Source organism: Elephantulus edwardii, unplaced genomic scaffold, assembly GCF_000299155.1.
Source record: "Elephantulus edwardii isolate Elephantulus edwardi_28Jun2011 unplaced genomic scaffold, EleEdw1.0 scaffold00009, whole genome shotgun sequence".
In the NCBI taxonomy this organism is placed as follows: Eukaryota; Metazoa; Chordata; class Mammalia; order Macroscelidea; family Macroscelididae; genus Elephantulus; species Elephantulus edwardii.
In genome coordinates this window covers 2,013,231-2,041,116 of record NW_006399759.1, presented here as the reverse complement: position 1 = coordinate 2,041,116, position 27,886 = coordinate 2,013,231, and the positions used below count along the sequence as shown (strand labels likewise).

Below are 27,886 nucleotides of genomic sequence, written 5' to 3'. Positions count from 1 at the left end.
CCATTTTGAATAATATTGCATGAGTTCCTTGTTTTTCAATGCAGCGTAGTATTCCATTGTGTGAATATCCCACACCTTCTCTATCCATTCATTTGTTGATGGGCACTTGGGTTGTTTCCAACTCCTTGCTATTGTGAACAAAGCCGCAATAAACATGGGTGTGTGTATTTCTGCTTGGATGTCAGTTATGGTCTCTTTGGGGTATATTCCCAGTAGTGGAATTGCTGGGTCAAATTGTATCTCTATTTGCAACTTTTTGAGAAAGTGCCACACTGCTTATTTTGGGCATATTTTCAGGAAGAACCAGTCCTTGAAGAGAGACATCATGTTCAGAAAGGTATAGGGTTGACAAAAAGAAAGGACAATTCTCAACAAGATAGATTGACACGATAGCTACCATAAAGGCGTGAATACGACAGAGATCATGCAGTGACACCAGACAGGGCAAAGTTCAGACCTATTGTTCAAGAGTTCTTGTAAGCTGTAGTCAATTTGATGCACCTACCAACAACCACCACCCTCTGTCATAGGGAGCTTTGATGATGATGTCTACATGAAGTTGTACAGCTAGCCCAGAGCTGGAGCTTCTGGTTTGAATCCACCAGGGATCCCTCAGAAAAGAGATGGACAATCTCCTCCTATGTCATTTGCAGCCTTGGAAACCCAAGAGAGGCTCAGCTGTAAGTTGGTTCTGACTCAATGATAATAGGAGATAAAGAGACCCCACCATGTATCAGGTCCACAATTGCTTCAATTGCAAGTAAGTTTAAGAGCTTCACCCTACACATGAGGCATCCAAGACCCAGGAAATTAGGGTTATACATCCATAAGGACAGAACTGGGACCACAACCTAGGGTTCAAACTAAGGATATTTCGGTCAACAAGCCCCACATTATGCACTAGACGACCAGAGCTCCTTTCTATTAAGATTAAAGCCCAGAAAAACCAGTATTGGTGCAAAGACAACTTAACAGGAATGGATTTGTTTCTGCTTTTTGTAAACTTCCAAAGCACTGTGCCTTTCTGGCTGCCTGTGCACCTGTCTCACTCCAATTAACAGCATTAGGGGTTTTGTAGTGATTGGGAAAGAAAAGCGTTTACTTGTTCTTTCTGCATTAATGGAAGATGATTTAATCAAAAGTAGTTTCAAGTGGGAATTTTTTTATCCTCTTCTATTAAGAAATAATTACATATCTTATTATTAAAATAGTGCATACTCTTGGACACAAAAGCGGAAAATAAATAAAGGGTATAAAAGATAATAAAAATCACTGATAATTCTTTATCTATAAATCACTTGTGCTTCTTAGGTGATACATTTCTGTGTAGGCTTTTCCCTTTAGGACATGTAATCTTTTCTTTCTCAAAATAAGTTAAAGTATACATATGTTGTTTCACTTTTAAAAAACAGACAACAATATATCATAAACCTCAAATGCTTTACTTTCAAACCTCACATTACTAATATTTTTGCACAGCACGATTTTCATGGCTACATAATATTCTAGGCATTGTTGTTGTTGTTGTGCATCATTGAATCAGAACTGACCCATACCTGACCCTCCAGTAGGTTTTCAGAGGTGGTAAATCACCCTAAGAGATTGCTCATCCTTCTCCTGCCGAACAGCTGGTGAATTTGAAGTGTGTGCCTTTGGGATTGCAGTAGAATTTCTTACCACTAGACAATCAGAGTTCCCTATATTGTACTTTATTTAACTATTGCTAGGCATTTCATGTCTTTCAAGTTTTCCACCATCTTCCACACCATCATCATGATAATCTTAAATAAATTGCTAAGGAAAAAAAATTAGTGTAACTCTATTGTTTGATCTGATAGTTGGAAGTGAAATAAGAATTTATATTGAAAGGGAGCCCTGGTGGCCTAGTGGCAAGACGCTGCACTGCAATCCCAGAGGTATGCGGTTCAAATCCACCAGATGCTCTGCTGGAGAAGGAGGGGGCAATCTCCTCCTGTACCAGTCAGATCTGATTTGAAGGTACACGTAAAAATAATAGAATAAAAAAAAAATTAAAAAAAGAATTTATCTTGAGACAGGCATCTTTTGACTCTTCAGTATTGTTAATAAACTACAAGATGAGTCTTTTACCTTTAAACCATATCAATTCTAAGAAAAGATATTAAGTGATCTCTGGAGCATAAAAGTTAGAGGCCACTGTCTCTGGGTCTGTCTGTGGGGCTTTCTTGTGGAGGAGTCCCTGGCTGGCACGGGCTATCTCACAGGGAGGGACCTAGGTAGGGAGAAACCTGTGGGCTGCCAGGAAAGAACTTCCTCAAAAAAACTGCAAAAAAAGACAGCTGTTATTCTTGGGCCATAATGAGAGGCTCAGCACAGCCGGTAGTTTAATCCCAATTAGAGGTAAGATGTTCTATGAAAATCTCTAAGGTGGTAGCATGATTCCATTGTTTCTTTCTTTTAAAAAAGGAAGAAAGTAAACGTTGCTAATATTATAAGAATCCTTGCTGGTGTATTTGTTAATATCTTGGCTGCTAAATAGCATGTTGAGGGTTTTAACTGATAAGCGACTCTCAAGTAAAAAGACCTACCATTATGTTTCTGCAAAAACTATGGCCTAGGACATCCATCCTATTGGATAGTTCTACTCACCAAGCGGAAGTCAGCTCCAGAGCATCTAACAACAACGAGAACAATGCAACAGTACTATCTAAGTGCTAGGAAATTACACCATGTTTGGTAGAACAGAAGGGCAACAAAAAATGAGGGAAACCCTCAGTGAGACGGATTGATACAAGGGTGTCACTAATGTACCAGTGACTATTGAGATGACACAGGGCTGGCTAGTGACTCATTTTGGTACAACAGAACTTGAGAAAGTTGGAATCTGTGTAAGATGGAAACTTGCCAGTGAAAGAAAATGAAGGTATTTTTCCCTTAAAATGACAGAAAAGTGCTAAAACTGCATCCTATCAAAGGTGGAAACTTTGTGAGGCCCAAGAAAAATAAGGCAACCCTGCTGAATTCCAGCTCTTACAGGTTTCAAAAATTTTCAGGAATAGCTAGATTTATTACACTTTCTTGCACTGTACCCAGTGACATTTTTTTTCTCCCCCTTTGAATTAAGTTTGTCACAACTTTGCATTTAGCAAATCCATCAGAACTTTTTTGCAAGAGCTTATATGTCTGTGTCACATTTTGGTAATTCTTACAATATTTCAAAAGTTTTCTTAGTGCTACGAGAGCTCTTGTGGCCTAGTGGCAAGACAGTGCTCCACAGTCCCAAAGGCACGTGGTTCGAGGCTACAGCTGCTCCACAGGAGAAGGATGGGCAATCTCCTCCTGTGCCATTAATTGCCTCTGAAAACACACTGGAGGGTTAGCTATGGGTCAGTTCTGACTCTCCGGTACACAACAACAATTATACACGTAGCAGATGACAGTGGAGGGTAAAGAGCTTTTGAATGCACTTGGAAGCCAAAAACTCACTTTAAGATGGTTGTCTAGACCAGAACTTAGAAAGTCTCCTGTTGTTGTTTGTTGTTATGTATTATTGAGACAGAATTGACCCTCCAGTGGTTTTTCAGGGACACTCAATCACACAGGAGAGACTGCTCATCTTCCTCCCATGGAGCGGCTGGTGGATTCGAGTTGCATGGCTTTGGGTTGGCAGTGCATCTCCTTACCACTAAGCCACCAGGGCTCCTTATGGGTGCCTATAGGAGGTACCAAGAGTCAGAGTCAACTAAAAGACAACTAACAACAACAACAACAACAGTAGTATTTAATCACACAGAAACACATGTATATAACTGATGAATACATATGTAGCAATACTATTCTGAAAAGGATTTTCTTATTGGTTTATACAGTAAATAAAGTTCAGAGAGTATGGCTTTCAGGGAGGAATTTGGCAGTAGACAGAGATGTATGAGGACTCCAGGGGCCTGGAACCTGTGACTACTTGGCATGGGCAGCCCCAGGGTGCGTCACCTATTCTGAAACAAGTGAAAAGAAAGGAACATGGTTCCCTGGAGGACACAGATACCAGTCAACCCAGTTACATTTTTCTTCTATTCTTGTTTGTCTGTCTTTCCTAACTGCTTTCCCAGCTTCAACAACCTTCTGAAACCAAAGGTCTTTTCTCAAAGTTTGCTCATACAGACAAGGAGAAATGAGCATATTTGACTCTCTCATTAACCAGATGACATTAAAACAAGACTGCCGAGCCCTGTGGGCCGTAAATGTCTGAGCTGAAGCTTGTGCCAGCACATTTAACCCTGCAGCCCTGTAGAGAGGTGAAGGGGCGTCTCTCAGGTTAGGCTAAAGACAATGTTCTCAATGACTTTCCAGTCCTGAAGCTCTTCCCTTTCTGCTTCATTGACAATTTGTCCTCACACCACCGGCTTTCTTTTCGCATCTCTGCAATTTACATTCTAGAAAAAGTGATCAATCTATTCCTATGTAGGTATAAATGACTGAAAGCAGTAATTTAGGACATCTCAGTCAATCAGGCAACAATGTCTGAGAGAGGAAATGGGTGACTAAGGAGGGATTTTACTAGATGAATTAGGTGTCCATTGGTCTAGTCACCTATCAACACCCCATAGGGTCAAAAGTCAAAAAGTGAGACTTATGATCAGTAACCCATCTCAGTCTCCAGGGACAGTATGAGCAAAGCGGTAGGGTGAGCATCATGAGTGACCTTTCTTATGAAGGCTGTCACTGCCACTGTAATTCAAAAGGTAGCTCAGGCTCAAGTTACTCCGTATCACAATCTGATTGAGGAGATGTTCATGGACTTTCAGAAGAACATTGCAGATACTTGTCATGGGAGAAATAGTTAGAGGAAGGGCAAGAGGAAAAAGGATTACTCTGGGCTCCTCTGACTCTGCTTAACCTTTTTGGGGTGTCTGAGAGAACACATCTCACAGACACATGGGAACACAGAGAGAAGAAAATCCAGTGGGATGATGGGAATAGATACAAAGGCTGAATGACACTGATTTAAGTGCTGAAGTGCCTTTGTCATTTTGGTCAGTGACTTGAGCCATCGAAGACTCTGTTGTTAGGTGTCATCGAGTCCTCGATGGCTCACAGCAAAGAGATCTGAACCCCATCTGATCCTGCTCTGTCCTCATCATCCCTAATATGCTGTTGTTGGTACATGTTATTGAGTCAGAAATGACTCATAGTTGACCCTCCAGAAGGTTTTCAGAGGGAGTAAATAGTACAGAAGAAGACTGACCATCCTCCTCCCATGCATGCAGCAGCTGGTGGATTTGAACCAAGGGAATTTGAAATTGCAGTACAGCTTCTTACCACTAGGCCACCAGAGCTCTCTCCCTGATACACTCGATGCCATGGCTACAGTCACTGTGTTGATCCTCTTGTTGAGAGTCTTCTTCTCTTTTATTGACCCTCTACCTTTCTCAGCATGATATCTTTTCCCAAGGGCTAGTCCCTCCTAATGACATGCCCTAAGTGTGCGAGACAAAACTCCATCATCCTTGCGTCTAAGGAGCACCCTGGTTGGACTTTCTCTAGGACATTTTTTTAAATTATTATTATTTTGGCAGTCCATGGGGTATTCGGTATTCTTCTCTAACATCATAACTCAAGGACATCAATTCTTCTTCGGTCGTCCTTATTCATTATCCAACTTTTAGGTGCTTATCATGTAATTGAAAATATCATGGCTAAAATTATGTGTACTTTAATTTCTAGAACAATGCATCCCAAACTTGAAAACAACCAAGCCATCTTCATAAAGAGAAACCTCATGGTAACAGTTCTTTATCCAGAACCTAGACCCAGAGAAATAAAAAAATTTAAAATTTTTAAAAAAGGGGAGAATCAGTGCCCTGTAAGACAGTTGCATTGACAATCTATTCTCAATTTTTCTGTGAATGGAAGATTGAGTAAGGGGATAGGGAGCAACTTTATGTCTGATCAACTGTTTTCCATTTTTCAAGCTAGGGTAGTGTTCAGGCTAGAAGTCAGATCTTGCCATGCTGAAGAAGGAGAATGCATTGCCTTGACTGCATTCCAAAACCATGGGAAGTTGTAGACATCAGACATGCCCTGGCACTTCTTAAAAAGCCACAGAAAGCCTCAACCTGATGATTCCTCAATATTTTATTAATTTATAATATTATGTTCCATCAAGATGATCACTTTTTATTATCTTGCTGCTCTGTATTGTATCTCCCTTATTATTCTCAGCTACAGGGGCCATAAATTAAAATCACTCAGAATTTATTCTCTTACAGTTCATTATCTATGATTGGTATTATCTCACTGCCTTTTCCTGGCCCTTTTCTATCCTCTGACAAGAAATATTACAATAGATTCTAAATACCATCGAACCAATAAATGTTGAGTTTTTAAAAAAGAAAGAAAACCGGCAACTACACTGCCCTCAAGGTCAACTCATTGTTCCTTTTTATCTGTCACCAGCATCTTTTCTGCTTAAATGGACAGGAGGTTGGGACCCTTGGGAGTCATGTTTGGAATGCAAGGTCTTGCTCTGCTACTGTGCAGATAGCAATACACCATTTTCTCTTTATATACCCTCACTCTTTTCCTTGGAAGTCAAAGGGAGTCATTACAGCAACATTCTTCATGAGTTCCCATAACAGGTAGTACTGCGATGAACTGACTCAAAAAGCAATGAGCTCTTCAATGTTAGGGAGTGTGAACAAACTTTCTGAACACATTTAGTGAGGGTCACAAAAGGATTCCCTGCAATAGGTCCCTGTGTTTTTAAAACTGATCAGTGCTGTGTCAGTACATATCTTTCTTTTAGATTCTAAGTGGGGAGGGAAGCGAAGATAAATTTCTCACAGAAGAGTCTCACAAGTTATGTTTAGAAGTGCCTGCTTAATAGAATACTTGATAAAGTGAACTGATGTATCCATAGGGACTTTGTCTGTGACTGCTCACATTATTGTCACTGCACTCCACCAATACCAACTAGTTTTAGAGAAACAGACATTAGCAACATACACCAAAAAAAAAAAATATTTCAATCCTGAATAGTTGATAGAATGGGGAATGGTTTACACTCAAAGTTTGCATTAACCCTTGATACTCTAGTTATATAAAAATATAAAGGAATCAACACACATCATATTAAGAAGCATTGAAATCCTTTCTTCCTCCATTCTACTTTTTGTTTTCTCACAGCCTTCAGTATAAAATGAACATTCTGGAGACCAGACTAGAGGATAGAAGAAGAAAAATAGGTCTAAGAATGGCAATGCACAATTTCTTGGCACTGTTAATAAAAAAGAAAAAGGTACTGACTTTCAAAGTTATAATGTCTGACTCCACAAATCTTGCAGAATTCAAAAGAATGCAATAACCACTTGTCCTTTTTTTCTGATCTATTGAACTGTGATCACAATTCAATTCCTATCAAGTTGAAAACCAAAAATCTATAATGACTAAAAATATCTCTTCCAGGGCTGTTTCTACCAGCTGAGGAGTTGGAGACCAGAGATAACCTTGAGGGCAACAGAATGGCATAAAGTCTGAAAGGGTATGGAGATTAACAGTCCAAAGTGGTCTATGGCTTAGAAACATTTGAGAAAGTTATAGAAAGAAAATGTAAGCAGATCTGATGAAAAAAGGGAGCTCTAGTGAGTGGTCTGTTGTTATTGTTGTTGTGAGATACTGTCAAGCTGAAATATGGCTCATAGCACCCCATGAAGAACATATCTGAACCTGTTCTATCCTGTGACTTCGTCACAATCTCTGAAATCCTCAAGCTCGTTGTAGTCACTGTGTCAACCCACCTGGTTGAGATTTGTCCTCTCCTTTACCATCATTCCTCCACCTTTCCAAGCACAATGTCCCTCTCCAATGAATAGCCTAGCAACATGCCTGAAGTATGTGACACGAAGCTTCATCATCTTTATTTCCAAGGAGCACTGTAATTGCACCTTCTCTAAAATATAACTGTTTATTCTTTTGGCATGCCATAGGATCTTCAGCAATTTTCTCCAACACTGTAATTCAAAGGCATCAATTCTTTTTCTGTGATCTTTAATCAACATCCAGTTCTCAGAAACAGAAGTGACTAAGAAGGTCAATGGCCTGAATCAGGCTTACCTTAGTCCTCAAACTGACATCACTTCTCCTCAATAATTAGAAGATGTCCCTGACTACAGACTTTCCCAGTGCAGTACATCTCTTGGTCTCCTGCCTTCTAGTTAGAAGTACATTCACTGTGGATCTAAATGTTGTGGTTGTTGTTATGTTCCATCGAGTCACTTGTGACTCATAGCGACCCTATATACAACAGCCCTAAACTCTGCTCTGTCCTGTGCCAATTTCACTGTCTCTGATACACCCATCCCGATTACCCCAGTCACTGAATCAGCCTAAGATAAAGTAATTGACAGATTCAACCTTTCCTCCTTCTATGGTAATATTGTCTATTGGCCCAGTGGATAGGATTTTTGTTTTCTTGATGTTGAGATGCAATCCATTTTAAAGCATGCAATCTTTGATCTTCTGCCTTAAGTGCTTCTCAAATAATCTTCTCAGCATACAGATTGAATAGGTATGGAGAAAGGATACATATAATCTTGACACAAAGCTTTCCTAATAGTGGCCTACTAGTAAGGAATTGTGCTGCCAACACAAAGGTACATGGTTCAGATCCATCAGCTGCTCCATAGAAGAAAGACAGGCAAACTCCTTCTGCACAATTTACTACCTCTGAAAACCCACTGAAAGGTCTGTTGGTGAGTTGGTTCCCATCTCACTGTGCACAACAACAGCAACAATGGAAATGAAAGCTGTAATCAGATATAGTTTCTAAGTCACCAGATAGACTAAAACTGCAAAGTCTGACAATACTACATATGCACTGTGAGTGTGATGTGTGGTCAGAAGAAGTCGTTTCTTGGAAAAAACCCATCATCCTTGAAAACGTGGAGAATAAGTGACGAGGAAGACCCTCAGTGAGATGGGTGGGCACAGTGACTGCAACAATAGAATTGAACATGGTGGAGACTGTGGTGACGGCTCAGGATCAGACACACTTTTGATCTGTTGTTCATGGGGAAGCTGTGAATTCAACTAAACTCCATGGCACTTAACAACACAGCAACAACTGTGAGTGTGTGAAGGTCCCTGAGTGGTGCAGGTGATTTGCAATTGACTGTAAACCTAAGGGTTAGCACTTTGAACCAGTTCAGCTGCTCTATGGAAGACAGTTCTGTAAATCTACTTCCATAGCAATTATAGTTAAGACAATCCTATGGGATTCAGTTCTAACATTTAGCATCAGATGTTAACTCAATGATATGAATTTTTATGATTTTTTTTTGTTTTGGTCATTATGTAAAGTCATGGGGGAGGAATATAAATATTGCACTGTTGGGAGTATAAAGGGGTACATCCACTTTAAAAACTAATGGACATTATCTAATAATATTTGATTATTACTTTTTGCTATCTTATTTTACTATCTCACTTTCTAAAGATTCAATCTCTGTGCTCATCAAACACTTTTTTGCAACAGGGTAAAAAGAAAACCTACCAACTGGGAACAAACATTTGGCAATACCATCTCAGACAAGGGTCTCATAATCATAAGTTTATAGACTACTACTGAGCCTCCAGAAGAAAAAGTCTGATAACCCAATTACAAAATGGACAAAAGACATGGAAAGACTTCACAGAGGAAGACATTCAGATGGCCAACAGACACATGAAGAACTGTATAATATCACCAGCAATAAGAGAGATGCAAAGCAAAACCACAATGAGCTACCAAATGCCCCCAGCAGCAGTCACAAAGTTTTGCACAAGCAATAAAATACTGGAAAGAATGTGGAGAGATGGAATCTCTTATATACTATTGATGGTATTGTAAAATGGTACAACCAGTATGGAAGATAGTGTGGTGTCTCCTCAAAATGTTAAACATAGAAACTCCATATGACCCAGCTACTTCACTACTAGGAATAGACCCAAGGGAATTAGAACTGATATTTATATATCAATGTTCAAAACAGTATTATTCACCATCACAAAAACATAGAAATAGCTCAAATGTCCAACCACAACCAAATGGATTGATAAGTCGTGGTACATTCACACAATGGAATACTATACTGCACTCAGGAGCAACAATTTTGAAATACTAAACTTGGGAGAGACTAGAAAACATTATGATAAATGAACTAACTCAGTCTCATAAGTACAAATATTGCATAAGACCATTATTGTAAAAATAGAAGGATAACTAACGAAACATGTATAAGGACCCAAGAGGGGAAGGAGTGGGTGCAGAGGGGTGAGGATGGATAGAGGCTCAACCACACGGCTGCACAATTCAGTGGGTAGAGTGGAGGAGGGGGTGATGGAAACAGGAAAGATCAGGCAGGGACCTAAAAAGATAGGCTAATGATGGGCAAGGTCCAATGGTGATTAATTTTATAAAACATAATACATGGGAATCATGAATATGAATATGAAATATTATTGAAATATATTATGAATATGAAAAACAATGTTAATGAAGAATTATGTGAAACACAATGTTTAGAAACTTTGCAAGAAAACTAATATAAAATAAAACAATAAAAAACCATGTACCTATTTTGTGCCTGGCATTCCATCCCTGGTTATATATTCTAGAAGGACTTTTGGATATTTGCCCCAACAAACATGTATATGAAATGTTACAGTAACATCGTCGGCCACCTCAAAAACCTGGAAACAATCCAAACATCCAAAGGCTGTATTATTGTTGTTGTTATGCACCATTAAGTTGGATTTGGATTTTCAGAGGCTGTAAATAACACGGGAGGAGATTGCCCATATCTCTCCTTCTAAGTAACTGGTGATCTGAACAGTGTGTCTTTGAGTTCACAGCACAATTCCTTGGCACTAAGCACAAAGAAGTAGAAGACATGAGAAAGTTGTGATATTTTCATGCAGTGGATTCATATAGTACCAGAAACAAACGAACTACAGCTACACATGACAAAATGAACAAATGAACTACAATTTTATTCCATTCACATAAAATGTTGCAAACAAGCAAAACTAATCAGTACCTTCATTGGAGAAATATATGTAGATGGAAAACTCCTTAAAAAACCAAATGAATGATTAGCACCTGGTACACAAGACCACTTACCTATCTGGAGGAAGGAAGGAAGGGGTAACCTGGGTGAGGACAAGCTCACTGGTGGGAACATGACAGTTCATTTTGTTTTGATCTTTAATCTTACATTTTATATTTACTATTTTTTTTTTTTTTTGCACATTCTAGTCTCTATGTCAAATCTGTTGAATCAGAACTTCAGGTCAGGATGCATAGGCAGTACTTTAAATCAGTTGTTGGAAAGATTTTGATGTAATATTAGATTAGGATAAGCACACATAGACATACATACATACGTGTATACAAGCACACCTCCCCACAATACACATCAGTCTCCAAGTGAAAGAAGGTTGAAATTGTTGTTGTGGTTATTGTTAAGTGCCGTCAAGTCATAGACGACTCATAGTGACCCTATGAACAAAAGATCTGAACTCTTGCATAACTTTCATCATTTCTCCAGGTTCATAGGGTTTCCAGAGACAAGCTATTTTGGAAGTGAATGCCACTTCTGCTTCCAGGCTTGTTGTAATTGGGGATCTCCACCCAATACTGTCCACCATAGGTAACCGTTATCACATTTGACACATCAGTATAACAGTGTTCAACATCACAGCAACCACGAGTTACCTCTGTACAACAAATGGTCAGACCAATGCTATACTACTTAGCAGATTGTTTGACCAAAAACAATTAAAATCAGGCCTGAAGGCCACAGATTAAAATCACCCACCTTCGGCTTGGTAGCGTAACTTTCTATCCACTAGGTCAAATCAAATAAGAATTATATGTAAGATTTTATATAGTTATAGATTTGTAGATAAAGATGTGTGTGTGTGTGCGCGTGTGCGCGCATGTGTGTGTGTTGTGTGCCATAAAGTCAGAACAGACTCATAGCTGACTCCCTAGTTTTCAGAGGCAGTAAATCAGACTGGAAGAGATTACTCATCCATCTCTCATAGAGCAGCGGTTGGATTCAAACCACACTTTTAGGATTCCAGCACAGCTTCTAACCACTTGGCAACCAGAACTCCATACTTATGAGAAGAAATATAATTCAAGAGAGAACAAAAACACCAGAAGAGATCTGCTTTGTAGCTACCCTGTGAAGAGAAGTGCATCTCATAGTTCTGGTGTTCTGACAGGGCTCGATGTTAATCAGGTATGAGCCTAAGAGAGCTACTGAGTTTTGTGTTCTCTCCAGTATATCTGATTACTTACCTTAGTCCCTATTATCTTCCTCAGTAGCCCAGATCTGAGAGTATCACCTCCAAGCCACTCTACCACACAGCTTTCACTGTAGACAGTAGTGGAGATTGTCCTGATCAACAATTAATCACAGCAAATACCTACCAGCTGGAGCCACACTTAGATGATGTGTGACCTTAGCCAAGTCATTTTCTCCCCTTAAAGTCCTAGTTTTTTTTCTCTTATGCCTTCCTTCCCTCACAGGATTGGAGTGTAACAACACCATGTAGGAGATGTCTTTGCAAACTAAAAATCTGCTCTGAATGTACTAAATTCATGATTATTTCATTTTTTTTTCTTACTAAGCACACACACACATACAAAAACCCCCAAAACATAAAGTTGCCAAATTCTGACTCAATAAAGCTTTTTAGAATTGGATGCCCTAAGCTTTGGCTTGAGAAATATGAAGATGGGACTAGGATATTAGGTGCCCTAGGAACATCTCTTAATTCATTAACTGGTGTCTCTCTGGAGACTAAGGTGCGCCTGATACAGGCCATGGTCTTTACAATCACCTGTTATGCATCAGAGAGTTGGACAATGACTAGGGAGGATAGAAGGAGAATTGACGCCTTTGAGCTGTGGTGCTGGAGAAGAGTATTGAGTGTACCATGGACTGCCAGGAAAACAAACAGATTCATCCTGGAGAGGGTTAAACCGGGCTGCTCCTTGGAGGCAAGGATTCTGGGGCTTCTTCTGACATACTTTGGACATGTTGTAAGGAGAGACAGGTCCTTGGAGAGGGACATCATGCTTGGGAGGGTAGAGGGACAGCGCAGGAGGGGAAGACCCTCTATGAGGTGGATTGATTCAGTGACTGGGGTAATCAGAATGGGTGTGTCAGAGGTAATGCTATTGTCACAGGATAGAGCAGAGTTTAGGGCTGTTGTACATAGGGTCGCTATGAGTCGCAAACAATCGACGGCACATAACAACAACAACAACAACATTTAACAAGCACCGCCTCTACTTATCCACAGTTTACTTTTCCAGTTCTTGTAAATTCAGGCAGGGGTGTTTATAAAGAGCTCAAGACTACTAGAAACACATAGAAAAATCAAATATGCAGTGTGACTATCCATAAATGGCTTTAAAACTACTATTTAATCCAGTTGCACAATACCTTCCAAATTTGTGTTGCTAGAGTTAGCAAGTAAAAATATAAAATATAGGACATCAAACCATATGTGAATTTTTAAATATCACTTGTGATTTTTTTCTTTTTTTTAGCACAGGCCAAACATTACATAAGAGAGACAACTTGTGCTAGAAACTAGTGTTTCCTCATAAAGTTTGATGTAACTAGATGACTTGCATTTTCTCTGACAATTCTATTCCAAAAGGACACATACATGAGTACTTTCTCCTACATCTTAAGTTGAGAAAGTGAAATAGAAGAGAGCTATGAAATCAATTTTCCATTGTTCATGAAAAAAGCCAACAAACCAACCAACCAAAGAAATCTCCAACCAACCAAAGCAAACAACCCAACAGGGTGAGACTAATGTTGACATTAAATTTACATCCCACGTATTGTCATATGTTCCAAGATGACATGGAGTGGCACAGATATTAAAGCGTGTTTTCAGAGGAAACTGGACAGAATCAGGGTGAGGAATTCTCACAAATTTAAATAGAAATAGGTCTGGCTCTGGCAGTCCAGGACACTTTCCTGTCACCGAACCCCTTACCTCTCGGCATCTCCTTGGTATGTCCTGCCTCACGTTCATTCAGCAAGTCCATCTGAGACGCCTCCTCAGAGGGAACGTGGCGCCAGGACCAGTTGTGGTTTCCAGGGTCATGCAGTGGGGGAGAATACTCAAGTTCACAGGGAAAGTCAAAGCTGCATTCAAGACCTGCAATGACAACCAGGGTCAGCGGTCAGTGGAGCAAGTTAGTTTTCAGACCTGCTATTTCAATCTTCTCCTCTCCCCTTAATTTCACTTCAAGAGCCTGACCTCCATCTCTTCTACAAGGTACACTCAAAATAGAACCAGCAAGTGGTCAATTCTACAAGGCACAAGTTTCCACAGTGCTGAAGCAAAATCTATATTTTTTTATAACTCAGATTATGAAAGCCATATTCAGAGAATGCTGGTACAAATCGAACCAATAGTTTGGATCATGAGAAGCTCTGCATCCTATGGTTCTATGAGAAATTCAGAGATCATATGAACACGTCTTTGGCTTTATTATCATCCAGGTGTGATTTTAATTCTGAACCAGTGACTTACCAGTTGGGTGACTACAAGTAAGATGATTAACTTCTCTGACTCCAAATTTCCTCACTGGTATGTACAGTAGAGTTGATAAGGAACTCTGATGGTGCAGTGGGTAAGCACTCAATTTCTAGCCACAAGACTGGAAGTTCAAACTTAGCATCCACTCTGTCAGAGAGAGATGTGGCAGTTTGTTCACTCCCATTGAAGATTTATAGCCTTGAAAACTCTGTGGGCCATTTCTACTCTGACCCATATAATTGATATGGTTGGAATCTTCTCTCAATGTCAGCAGACTTGTTTTTTTTATTTTGGGTTTTGTTTGTTTGTTTACAATGGGATCAATAATATCTATTACTTTTATTGTAAGAAACAGTGAGACAGTGTATAATCAATCTATATAGCCAGGATTTGCTGATCTCATTTAGAAGAGAAAGGCCAAATATTCTTTCATGGTTACCAGGGATGGGAGGAGGAGAAAAGAAAATCTTTAGGAGTAGACATTTCTGACTATTCTAATACAACCAAGGAGAAGAAGACACTGGGAAATGTATAAGAGTTAAAGGTTGTAGAGGTACATATTATGCTATATAGAATCCTACAATACTAGTAATAACAAGCAATGATCTGTGTGTGGATAAACAGGCAAATATGCACAATGAATAGTTGTGAGAAGGACAGCAGGGCTGTACTGATGAGCAAATACAGGTTTGGCAGAGGATATTTCTATAATGTATTTATATGTGCTATAAATATATCCATGTGCATAATAGAGCAATACAGGGGTGGAAGCTGTGAGAGTCGGTCCAACATGAAGGGGGAACAAGTCATTGGGCTTGAGGATTTAGGATCATAAACTAGGGGCCATCTAGGTTAATTGGTATAACATAGATAACCCAAAACCACTGTATTCTACTTTGGTCAATAGCAACTAGGGTCTTAAGAGCCTGACCATCTAAATCACAACTATTGGAGCATATTTCTCCATCTGGAACACAGAAGATGAAGAAGATCAAAGCAGCAATTAATCAAAAGGACCAACAGACCACACAAAGATCAGCCTCTTCTACCCTGAGACCAGAATACGTAGTGCGTGGCTACTATTATTGACAGAGCTAACTGGGATCACAGTAGAAGATGCCAGACAAAGTGAGTCAAAATGTGGAATAAAACACAAAATCATAAAAATAAAAAAGATCAGACTTACTGGTCTGACAGCAACTTGTCGAACCCCAAGACTATGGCCTTAGTCACCTTTCAAATCTAGAACTGAACAACTCCCTAGGTTAACATTTTAGCTGATTAATTAGGCGTATAAAATGAAGCTCCAGTAGCTTGCTTCTTGTTGTGTGCCTTTGAGTTAGAACCAACCCAGAACAGACCCTCCAATGGGTTTTGAGATGCAGTAAATTGCATGAGAGGAGATTGCCCATTCTTCTCCCATGGAGCAGATGGTAGTTTAGTGGTAAGGAATTGGGCTGCCAATGCAAATGTATGTGGTTCGAATCTCCCAGCTGCTCTGCAGGAGAAATATAAGCAATCAACTCCCCTGTGACTGACTGCCTCTGAAAACCCACTGTATGGTCAGTTATGGACCAGCTCCAACTCCACGGTTAATAACAACAACAACAAATTAAATTAACAGAAACACTTAGGGAGGATGTTCTGATGTACTCCTCAGAACAATCTAACATATGAGACCCAAGGAGTAGCCTTTACCAAGTAATAAAGCCTGGATGGAAGGAAGGAACAAGAATAAAGGACATATGGAGACAGAGAATTTAGATAAAGTAGAAGAGTGCTATTACACTCAACAGATTGCAACCGATGTCACAAAAGAAAATACAAATTTTTAATGGAAAAGTAACTTGCTCTATAATTTTGCATATAAACCACAATTAGAAAAACAGATTAAAAAAACAACTACGTGGCTAAAATAAAATATGATTGTGGACATCACTTGATGATTGAGGCCAATTTATAGAATATGTGTCTTATAGAAAACGTGGAGTTGACAGGCAGTGCCAATGGTTCAAATTCTTGCTTGGAGCTCTGGTGGCCTAGCAGTGAGAAGTTGAGCTGCAGTCTAGAAGGCATGTGGTTTGAATCCATCAGCTGCTCTGAGGGAGAAAGATGGGCAATTTTCTCCTGCTAGAGGGCCAGCTGTTGGGTAGGTTCGGACTTGACAGTACTCAACAACAACCACTACCACCAAATGCTTGGAGGTCCAAACGGGCTGCAAACAGGCAGCACAGATACCATGGAAGAAATGTCTGGAGCCCTATTTCCAAAACCTCTCCCTCTGAGAACTGTGTGGAGCAGAGCTCTAACCAGACACACAATGGGTGGCCATGTGTGAGGACTGGTGGACAGTAACATACGTGTGTCCCAAAATGCAGGGCATCAGTCACTTCAACTTCATCTTCTTAAGCCAATAGTGGGGCAGGAAGAGGGGATCTTATGCCACAGAGATGACTGATCATTGGACTGGAACCATGAGGAGATTGACTGGGATTCATATTTGGCCACTTGCTTCTCATGCATAGACTTTGATTTTCTCACCTGCAAAACAAGCGGCCTTAGACTAGATGATACTAGAAGCCAGGGCCACAGTGGTTCCTAGGCACCAGTTTTTAGTTCTGTTCCTAATAGCCCTGTTGTTGACTTTGACTAAGCCACTTAACCTCTTTAATATAATTTAAAAGGAGACCTAGACCAGATGGTTTCTCTAAAAGTCCTCAATTTGACTTTTTTTTGTTTAAGGTTCCAAAGCCCTTGCTTTTAGAGGAGAATGGCTAATATGATAAATCAATCTCTTCAGAGGTGCTAATAGATGCTAACTCCCAATTAACATTGGTGCATTTTAACAGCTGCTTCTGGCGCTACTGCTACCTTGACCTCCACGAGGAGGGCAGTTTGGGAAATTTCAGAACACAGCAGAGACGTGGGGCCGACTTCAGCACAAGCAGTCGGTCACTGTGGTGTCCTTAAATCAGCCCCCACCCCCAGGTAATCAATCTTGCCCCAGAGTGGGAGTAAAAGAATTCCTATCGACACAAGCCAAACTATCTAAGTTTAAGGTGGAAGGAGGGGAAAAAACATCATTCAATTATACTTCTATTAAGTATCTTTCTGCTTCTTGACTGGTAGCGATTTATGGGCTGAGCGGCTCCCCAGGAGCCGCCAGCCTCTGGTCCTGAGGTTAATACCATGCGCCCTTTTGCGATTCAGACAATTCACCTTTATAATGGCAAGCTGAAATGGGTAGATCTCGTCTTGTTTGAGTTGATATGCCACTCGCCGCCTACATATCTTATCAATAGTGAAGACTTTCTACCTGCCTCTGGGGACTGAGCCACTGCGATGAGTTGATGTCCACGAATTGCTGACTGTGTTCATCTTCAAAATCTGCTTGCCAGGCACCTGGTTTTGATAGAATGCGAGGTGAAAACATTGATCTTTCTATTCTAATAGGATCAAAATGTTTTCTCTTTGCAATCTGCCATCAAAACCAGGTGCCTGGCCAGCAATTTTTGAAGATGACTGTAGTCAGCAATTCATGGGCACCAACTCATCACAGTAGCTCCGCCCCCGGAAGCTCTGGTGGCCTAGTGGTAAGGAGGAGTGCTGCCAACACAAAGGAACAAGGTTCAAGTTCACCAGCTGCTCTTTGGGGGAAAGATGGCCACTCTTCTCTTATGCAATTCACTACCCCTAAAAGACTGCTGGAGGGTCAGCTCCTGACTCGATGGCACATAACAAGAAGACTAGACCAGTAAACCTGGCTCCTTTGGAAAATATAAAAAAGGTCTGTAGTTGTTAGTAAGAGGATTGTAAGCGGGAAAATACCACCATATAAATAAATGAATTATCATGTAAATGAACAAGACACAATGTCTCTGAATGATAAAATATTATCTCAAAAGAAGCCTGTCTGTCTACATGATCAAGTCAGAAGATGGGAAAGAAATGTATCAGCCACACCCAGTCCTATTTTGACAAGTATTATTGCCTTTCTCCAACCTCCAACTTCACTGGCCATGCTTCTTCCTGCTTTTTCTCTAATAAAAGATGTGGCACAAATAGGTAAGCACCAACAGCTGAGGTCCCTACTCTGAGGTGTCTCAGAAGAAAGGCCTGGCGATTTGAGGTCATATCCTTGAAAACTCGATTGACAAGTTCCACTCTGCACTCATGGGTTCCAATGAGCTGAAACTGACTGAACAGTAACTAGCAACAACAGCATTTCTACTTGGGGAAAAAGGTGTGACATGCCAGCTCCACCAGTGCCTGACAAATGTGCCTTGTGTGCATATTACACAGATGACAAAAGTCTACAGTCCCATCAAGGAGCACCCGAGAGCTTGAGAGCTTTGGAGAGCAGCTTTGTTTTGAGGCAGATCTTGCCTAGAGAAAGAGTCTATGCAAATACCCCATTATCAAATGTGCTCATTTAGAAATCCTTGCTCCAGGCAGCCTGCCTTTAGCTGTCAGTGCTGTACTCTGACTTTAAGTAGGAACGGAGTTAACATTATTGCTCATTTTGGGTGAAATTGAATTGGGCTTTTCTATATTCTGATTTAATTTCTTAAAAAACATCAGGACACAGATTTCTCTTCCCCAAGCCAGCCTCAGTGCCTTTCGGGCACTGGTAGTTGAAACTCATCTTCTCTAAGTGGAATTCCATTTCCTTGGGCTTTTTCAGAGGTACAGGACCTCTAGACCTCATTAAGCCTCCTCTGACTCAATCCTTGTGTGGTGGGAAGCGTGGAATCTGCTTTACAGACTTGACTCTGAGGGAGTGAATCTTTCAACGCAGTATTCAGCCTAAGTAGTTCAATGACAGAGGCTAGTCCACACTCCGAGGGAGGGCCAGGGAATGAACAGTCACTGAGCCCACTGTCTGACAGAGGCCGTGCTAAGCATTCCTCTTACTTCATTATATTCAATCCTCAAAACTTCACTGAGAAATGAATAGTGCAATTTTTCCCCTATAGATGAGAAAACTGAGGCTCAATAGTATGTATGCTACTTGCCCAAAAACCAAAGAAAGAATGGTTCTAGACAGAACCAGAATATAATCTAAGACTAGGAAATGAAGATCCAAGTCTTTTTTCATTATTTCTCCACTCTTTCAGAAGAAAGAGCTTAATCTAGAGTTTATAGATTAAATAAAATAATATATAAGCTGCACTCTCAACCCAAAGGTATTTGGTTTTAATTCACCAGCCTCTCCATGGGAGAAAGATGGTCACTCTCTTCCCATACCCGCTGGAACATGAGATTACCCATCTTTCTCTACCTCTAAAACCCACTGAAGGTCAGCTATGAGTCAGTTCTGACTCCATAGTACATAGTAACAACAGAGTCTATCGATTTTTTTATATCTCCAAAGGTTTTCCCATCATTCTGAGGAGACAAACCACTACTTCCTCAATGTCAGGTTCGTTTTGTAAAGCAGTGACTGTCAGAGAGATTGAAAACTTACTCATGGTTCCACTAGGGCCCAGGAGAGTCTAGCTATTGAAAACAGTCATGACAAAAAGACAGGTTTTCCAGAACCTGCTGCTGATGCAGTCGAAATCCCTGCTGCATGCCTCCGTGTCACTTCTGTCATGGAAGAAGCCCACCTGCTGAGAATGTCAAGCGCTGTGAAGGGAAAGGCGTTTAGCCGATTCACAAGGATGGAGGCCAGGTTCAGCTGTACTTAGCCACTGAGGAATCTCAGCAGGGGCATTCTCTCTGTTCCTGCTTCTCTGGCACTTGAAAAACTAATAAAATGGATCATATATCTTCTAGGATGCCCCACGTCCCTGAAAGTCAGTGAGTCTATTGGACTCTTACTCAATGTACTCACTTGCCCTTGGATGTCTCTAGCTAGAAGTCTTTGCTCCCAAACAAGATCTGACCCTGCAATCACACTCAATGAGAAGTCTCAATTGACTTCGAGATGCTGCTTGAGGTGACAGTTGAGTTGCAATCATTTTTTTACTGGATAGGTGAGGAAAACAGACCCAGACAAAACAAGAGACTTGCTTAGGGCTATACCTCTGTTCAGACAGTCTTTGACACATAGTGTGGATAATGTTTCTCCTTGCTATAAAGGCCTTTCCAAATGCCAGTCTCTCCAGGCTTGGGACAGGCTGAATGTCAGAGTCATGAACTGCCAGCCCTCATTTCCTCAGCTTGACTTGCTGGCAGAGTCACGCTGAGGCTGGATTACTTCCTGGATGCAATATACAAATGTCAATGTATTCCTGACAAGCCTGATTTGTGTATTCAATAAAGAACCATATGAAGACCAGAACTGTCAGGCAGATGTGGCATTCTTCTACAGATGGCCTTCATATCTGAAATTTCAGCTCATAAAAAGAGCCCCTGGAAATTGGTATTCTCAAAACACCGGCAGTCCTTAGGGATGGTATCCAAAGGAACTCGCTCAACAAGCCCTCCATCTTGAGACCCTAGGCAAAGCACCTTCTTCTCCAGAGAGGGTGGAAATTCTCAGATTTATAAACAGTCAGGAGGGACCTTGAAAGCTATCTGACATGAAGAAGCTGAGGCCAGAGATACTTTGTGATTTGCCGAAGGAGACAAAGTGTGGGTTGCAGAATTGGTACTATTGTTATCCTGTGTTTTCTGTTATTATTGCTAGTATTATTTAAAACTGTTGGTAACAAACAGAAACAACACAGCTAATCAGCTAGGAAAATTCTCAAAAACCCAGAGCAGATTTTTTATGGGATAAATTGGCAAAACCACCCATGGCTAGGTTTCAAATACTTTCCAATGACTCAGTAATCTAACTAATCTTCAGTCAAGTCTTCCGGCTTCTCTCACTCTATGTACCTTTCTTCTCTGTATGTACCCTTCTGCCAACAAAGTGCCTTTTCATGGGTGCTGGAAGCTTTCTGCTTTTGAGCTGCAGGTCTCTCCACAGACCAGCTTTGGTGAGAACGGGGTGAGGGAAACCATTGGATGAGGAGGGAAGACGACAGATCAGTAGCGGATTCTTGGAAACTCTCCCAGCTCTAAACTAATTAGGCATGTACTTTAGGGCAATCCATTTAACCACTTGAGTCTTGGTTTCATTGTGTATAATAGCAAATATTATAAGGATGATGATCCTAATAACAATAACGCTAATACTATAGCTATTAATTATAAAATCTGCTGCGACGATCAGTAAGGTAATGAACATGGAAGTGCTATGCGATACTATGTAATTGGACGTTTCCACGCATTTAGATCTGTGATCACTTTCTCACCCCGCACTTTAGATTTTCCATGATAAACTTTTGATAAACAATTTGTTTGACTTAAAGGTAGACTGACTAACATAGTCCCTCTTGCCCTTGCTCTGTTGCATATAAAAACTTCAGGGTGGCAGCAGGGTATCTGAGAAGGCAGTATAGACAGTCAGAGTGTTCACATTAAAATCCTGACTCTGCTGCTTACTAGCTGTGAACCTTATGGTAAATAATTTAATCTTTCTCTGCCTCAATTTATTTTTCCCATCTGTGAAATGGAGATTAAAGTACAGACCACCTCAGGGAATTGGCATAAGGAGGATTAGATGTAACAGTTTCTATCCAGCAACCAGCATGGATTCTTACATAGCTGGGCTTGGTAAACGATGCCTGTCATCACTTACTCTTGAGAAGGGTCAAGGAGTCAACAATGGCAGAGGGGAGAGGAAGAGCTAGGTACCAGAAGGCTGGCACTGTGAGTGTGTCAATCCTTGTTGCAGCTGAGAGATGAAAGGAAAAAGGATAAGTGAGAGATTTGTACTCCCATCTTGGTCTTTGCATTTTTGACATGTGAATCAAGCTTGCCTAGAAGGTGAGGTTTCACTGCTGCTTGAGTCAGAAGACCTGGGTACTACCCCTGGTTCTGTGCTGTGACTTCAACAAGTTACATGTCTTCCATCTCTACTATTCTCAGACTACTTGCCCTTTGTAGGCAGACAGGCAGAGAAAACACACCTGCTGACCTGGCTGGTCAAGAGGAATCTAGGAATGCCTGATTTCCAGTCTAGGCTTAGAAGATTAGGCAATTTCTACTTCCCCTTCCTGGATTATCTCCTAAGGGAGCCTTTAGCTCACCAGTCACCTTTGATATTAATCCACCAGCTGCTACTAACATCTGGTCACTCACTTCATAAGACTAAGTACCAAACCTGGCCCTGCCTTCTCCCTCCCACAGCCACTATTCATTTGTCTTGGGCCTCAGAGCTGAAATCATTCGCTTCTTTCACAGCCTGCTTTCTAGAATGCATCTGGGACCCAATCACCCAATTCAAGACATCTGTTTAGCTCACTTATAATCAAGCTGCAGCAAAGAAAGGCTAAGTCTCCCCTAGTCAATCAATTCTATAAACACAGCCTGGGAAGGGGTGTGTGTGCACACATGCACAATGGTGGGAGATGGCTGCTGAAAGTGTCATTCTCATTTCTCTTATCTCTAGCCATAAAAATGGTATAGTTTGGAAAAAAAAAAAAACAACCAAAAAAACCCGATCTCATGCTTATCATCTCAGAACAGAAACTTGAAAAGAATTCAAATCAAAGACATTCGGAAGTCAACTAGCCTTGTCTCTTCGTTTCACTGATGGGAACACCGAGGCTCAGGAGAATGAAGAGGCCTGATCAAGGAGGCACGACCTGGTGTCTGGAGGAGTAATGGAGCTGAAGCCAGAGCCTAGATATGGCTCTCCTTGCACTTTACTCTGCTAACCCTTTCCATGTAGCATTTGTACAGGATGAGTGTGTGTGTGTGTTTGTGTGTTATGGTCTTAGACCTCAACCTGAAAACAAATCTCTAGCAGAATTAACAGGTTCCAGAGAGCATGGTGAGAGTTCTCACAGTTTGTCCCTCTGATAAGCATGGCAGCTGTCCACGTGGGATCCCCAGGCAGGGTTGGAAGTCAGCTTTGAGTAATGCAATGTTCATGACAAGGTGAAGGGCTCATGGCAAAGCTTGTGGTAGTGGCCTCAGAATATGAAGGAGTGATTTTCCCACTTACTCTTCTGCCTTGAACTGTGACAATCTGTTTGGTGTTGGAGGTGAATATAAAGGTCTTGGTGGTTGAAAGAATTTTGAAAACTGTTAAGTCTTAGTAAAAAAGTTGGACTTGAATAAAGAAGAACAGAAAGTTATTACAGACAATAGGGGGCAAATTATTCTTAGTTGCGTGTATTAATATGAACTTCTATGCTCAACCACATGGAATGAAATAATAGCACAGAAGTACTGTGGTTAAAGGTGAAATACTTTCAGGTTCTAGAAGGGGAAACTATAAACTCCTATCAGTATAAGGAAGCTTGTAGTAATTAGAAACATGTCACTTAAACCAGGTTGCTGGTCTCCTACTAGAATAGGCCTCATTTCTCTTTAGAAAGCATTTGTGAAGCACATGTGTTCTGTATGTTGTTGTTAAGTGCCATCGAGTTGTAGACTACTCATAGTGACCCAACAAACAACGACCTAAACATTTGTATAACTTTCACCATTTCTCTAAGTTCACAGAGTTTCCGGAAGCAAGCTATTTTGAAAGTGGATGACACTCCAGCTTCCACGCCTGTTTTAATCTGAGAGCTGTGTTTTGCATACATCATTCAAATCTATCCTCATTTAGTTCACACAACAATGCTATTGGTTAAAAGTCATGATCATTTTCATTTTCCCTATAACCAACAGGACTAGTAATAATGAGCTTTCACTGAAGGTAAAACAAGTGTACCAGCCCACGGAGATCAGCACTGAAAATGAACTCACGTCTTGGTTACAAAGTTGAGGGGGTTTGTTTGTTTGTTTCCTACCATCTGCCCTTGCCTTCATTTAAGCCTGGATGGCCTCCTGCTCTGACACTACAGAAGAGATGTAAGTGGCTAGTGAAGAAATGAGATAAAGGCTAAGGTAAATGTTTAGATTCTCAACAGAGTCCTATAGCATGAGCCCTCTAGAGTCTTAATTTTAAGAATAATCACTCTTCCAACAACAACAGGTTAACTATGAAGCAAATGATCTTTGGGTCATCAACACTGAATGACACTGTCCCCACACTGAAGCAATTTTTCAGATACCACAGGTCTCTTTTGGTTGTTGTTGTTGTTGTTTTTATTTGGTACTGTTATGTATCATTGAAGTAGAACCAACTCATGGCAGACCCCTCAGGAGAGTTACACCTGATTCAGTCCACAGTCTTCTCAATCACCTACTGTACATCTGAGAGCTGAACAGTGAATAAGGATGACAAAAGAACAATTGAGTCCTTTGAGTTGTGGTGCAGGAGAAGAGTGCTGAATAGTCCATGGACTGATGAAAGAACAAACAGATATGTCCTGGAAAGGATGTGGCCAGAGTTCCTTGCAAGCACGGATGACCAAGCTTCATTTTTCAAATTTTGGACATGTAGCTAGGTGATGCTATTCCTTGGAGAAGGTCATCATGCTTGGAAAGATTAAGGGTCAGAGAAGGCGAGGAAGACCCCAATGAGATTAATTGACACTGTGGTTTCAGGAATGGGCTCTAAGTGTCTCAGAAATGATGAGGACGACACAGGATAGGGCAGGGTTCAAAATGGCTGTTCACAGGGTCGCTGTGAGTCGTACTTGACTTAAAGGCACTTAACAACAACAACAACAACATCACACAGGAGGAGATGGCTCATCTTTTCCTGCAGAGCAGCTGGTGGATTTGAACCTTGTGCTTTTGGGTTGGCAGTGTAACTCCTTACCACTGGGCCACCAGAACTCTTCGTGGACTAACAGAGACACAGGATATTAAAATGATAGAAAGAGTAAGGCTATAGATGGGATTGATAAGTAAAGAAATATTTTATGAGCTCAAGTATAGAGAGAAATATGGCCTGTGCCTCATCTACAGATGAGCTGGTGTGGGGTCTGTTAAGCAGTTGGCCTGGTTTGAATTTCAGCTTTGCGCGTCTTCTGGGAAGACCCCTGACCTGTCGAGGACTCAATTTCCTCATCCACAAGATGAGGCTATTTGATCAGAAGATTGTGGGTCCTGACAGCTCACAAGTTCTTGAATTCTTCACAGACCAAATTAAACTAGTCATCTACCAAAATGGGCTGGTTAAAGTCTTGTTAATCTGACATAAGGTTTTGCATCTGAAGTTGCTCTTAACAAAACATTTCATTTTAAAAGAATTTCCTCTTGTTTTCCCTCACTCTTGATCAATCGTTTTCCTGTGTCTGTTTTCGGCATATGTCTTTCTAGGCTGGTTAGAAATGCTCTGTGCACATCTCAGATGTCCCAAAGCTGTCAAAACAGTACTTCCTTAGCTCATTCATCTCTGCTGAATATGCTTTTTTAGATGGAGAAGGGGAAAAAGCCTGACCAAAGTAGTTAAAATCAGAGCTTTGAACTCCTAACCAAAGTTCTGTCCAACTCAGGAACTATTTTCCCTTTAGATACATTTCTTTTCTGAAACACATTAATATGACTTTGGAAATAACAGGGCTATCTTTACTAAAACAGAGAACCTTAGGGGCAGAACAGCTCCATACTGGGAATTGAGAGACCTAAGGCTATTCCTCTCTTGCCTCCTGGACTTATCAGCAAACATTACAATCCAGCTATTGCACATTTATTAAGAAGCTTTTATTAAAACTGCACATTAAGTATAAAGGATGCCAACAAGAAAAGGATTCGTGACCTCCAAGAGCTTACCATCTATGAGACTGATGTAAAACCACAAATAGCTTAAGACATAAGGGAAAGTGTGACCTAGGAGGTGCAAAGAGCTGTGAAGAGACATTACATAACCTTCCTCAGTGAGAAAACGGGATAAAGCAAGGTCCACAAGCTCCTAGACTGTTCTAATTTGGGGGGTTAACGTGGTCACCAGCTGCTGGGTGTGAATATCATTAAATGATATATATAAAAGAATCTCTAACTAAACAACAGTCCTACTATACCTTTGTTAAAATGGAAAGGCTTTATTTCCCTGGGAAGTCTTCCTATTGCACATTTATGGTTACTCACACTCAGAGAGCGCTTCTCCACAGAACTGATGGGAGTACTGGGGCTACTACACACACAAACAATACAGTCATACAAATATTTAAGAAGCATTGTCTAGATGGATGTTTGGACCCCTGTCAAACCTGGAATAAAAGTGAGGAAGGTTAGAATCTGATAAAGTTCATAGATTATAATCTTTAATATGGATTATGCAATAACATAAAGAAAAGAAAATTCTCCTAACGAGATGGATAAGCAACATTACAAACAATGTAGACCACACCAAATATTTCATTTCACATTTGTCTCCAATTAATGTCCAAATAGTCAAGAAATCAAATGATGTATTGCATTGGACAAATCTCCTGTTCAAGACCTCATTAAAGTATTAAAAGCAAAGGTATCACTTTAGAAGCTAAGGTTCACCTAACCTAAGTCATATTGTTTTTAATCCTCATATGAATGTGAAAGCTGAGAAATGAATAAAAAATATCAGAGAAAAACTGATACACAAGATTTATGGTGCTGGTATATACACCATTCACTGTGGACTACTGAATATACTATGGACAGCCAGAAGAATGAACAAGTCTGTCTTGGAATTAATATAGGCAAAATACTCCTTAAACTTAAGGGTGGTGATTTTCACTCACATGCTTGATTAAGTGCAGTGACAACCAAAAAGAGGAAAACATCGATGAAAGATTGATAGGATACTAGACAGTCTTTGATTGTTGTGTACATGAGGTGTGTCTGAGTCAGAACCAAACTGAAGGCATCTAACATGATGAAAATGTCAGAATATCTATGATGGGTTGGGACAAAATCTTAGCTAATTGTAGACATTTGTTCAAAAAGTTAACATATGATATATTGGGCTCATGATGAGTGAATGGATGAAAGAATATGTATGAATCAATAAGTGGAGGGATATATAGATGGTAGGTTGGTAAACAGATAATAAGTAGCTATGTTGTTGTTGTTGTTACGTGCCATTGAGTCGCTTGAGACTCATAGCAACCCTCTACAAGAGCCTTAAATGCTGCTCTATCCTGTGCCAACCTCGCCATCTCCGACACCACCACCTCAATCACAGAACTGATCCTCATCAAGGGTCTTCCTCTCCTTCGCAGCCCTTCCATGCTGCCAAACATGATATTCCTCTCCAAGGACCAGTCCCTCCTTGCAACATGCCCAAAATATGTCAGATGAAGCTTCAGAATCCTTGACTCCAAGGAGCATTCCAGCTTCACCTTCTCCAGGACAAATCTGTTCTACTAGCAGTCTATGGTATATTCAACACTCTCCTCCAGCACCACAGCTCAAA

At 40.6% G+C, this 27,886-nt stretch overlaps 1 protein-coding gene across 1 annotated transcript in view; it reads right to left on the bottom strand.

The window, feature by feature from the left end:
- ALK (anaplastic lymphoma receptor tyrosine kinase) overlaps positions 1 to 27,886 on the bottom strand; it is a 1,280,998-nt gene that overhangs the window by 900,272 nt on the left and 352,840 nt on the right. Inside the window, exon 3 of the mRNA XM_006880682.1 lies at positions 14,044 to 14,208. Coding sequence (XP_006880744.1) covers positions 14,044 to 14,208 — 165 coding nt within the window. The remainder of the gene's footprint in view (positions 1 to 14,043; positions 14,209 to 27,886) is intronic.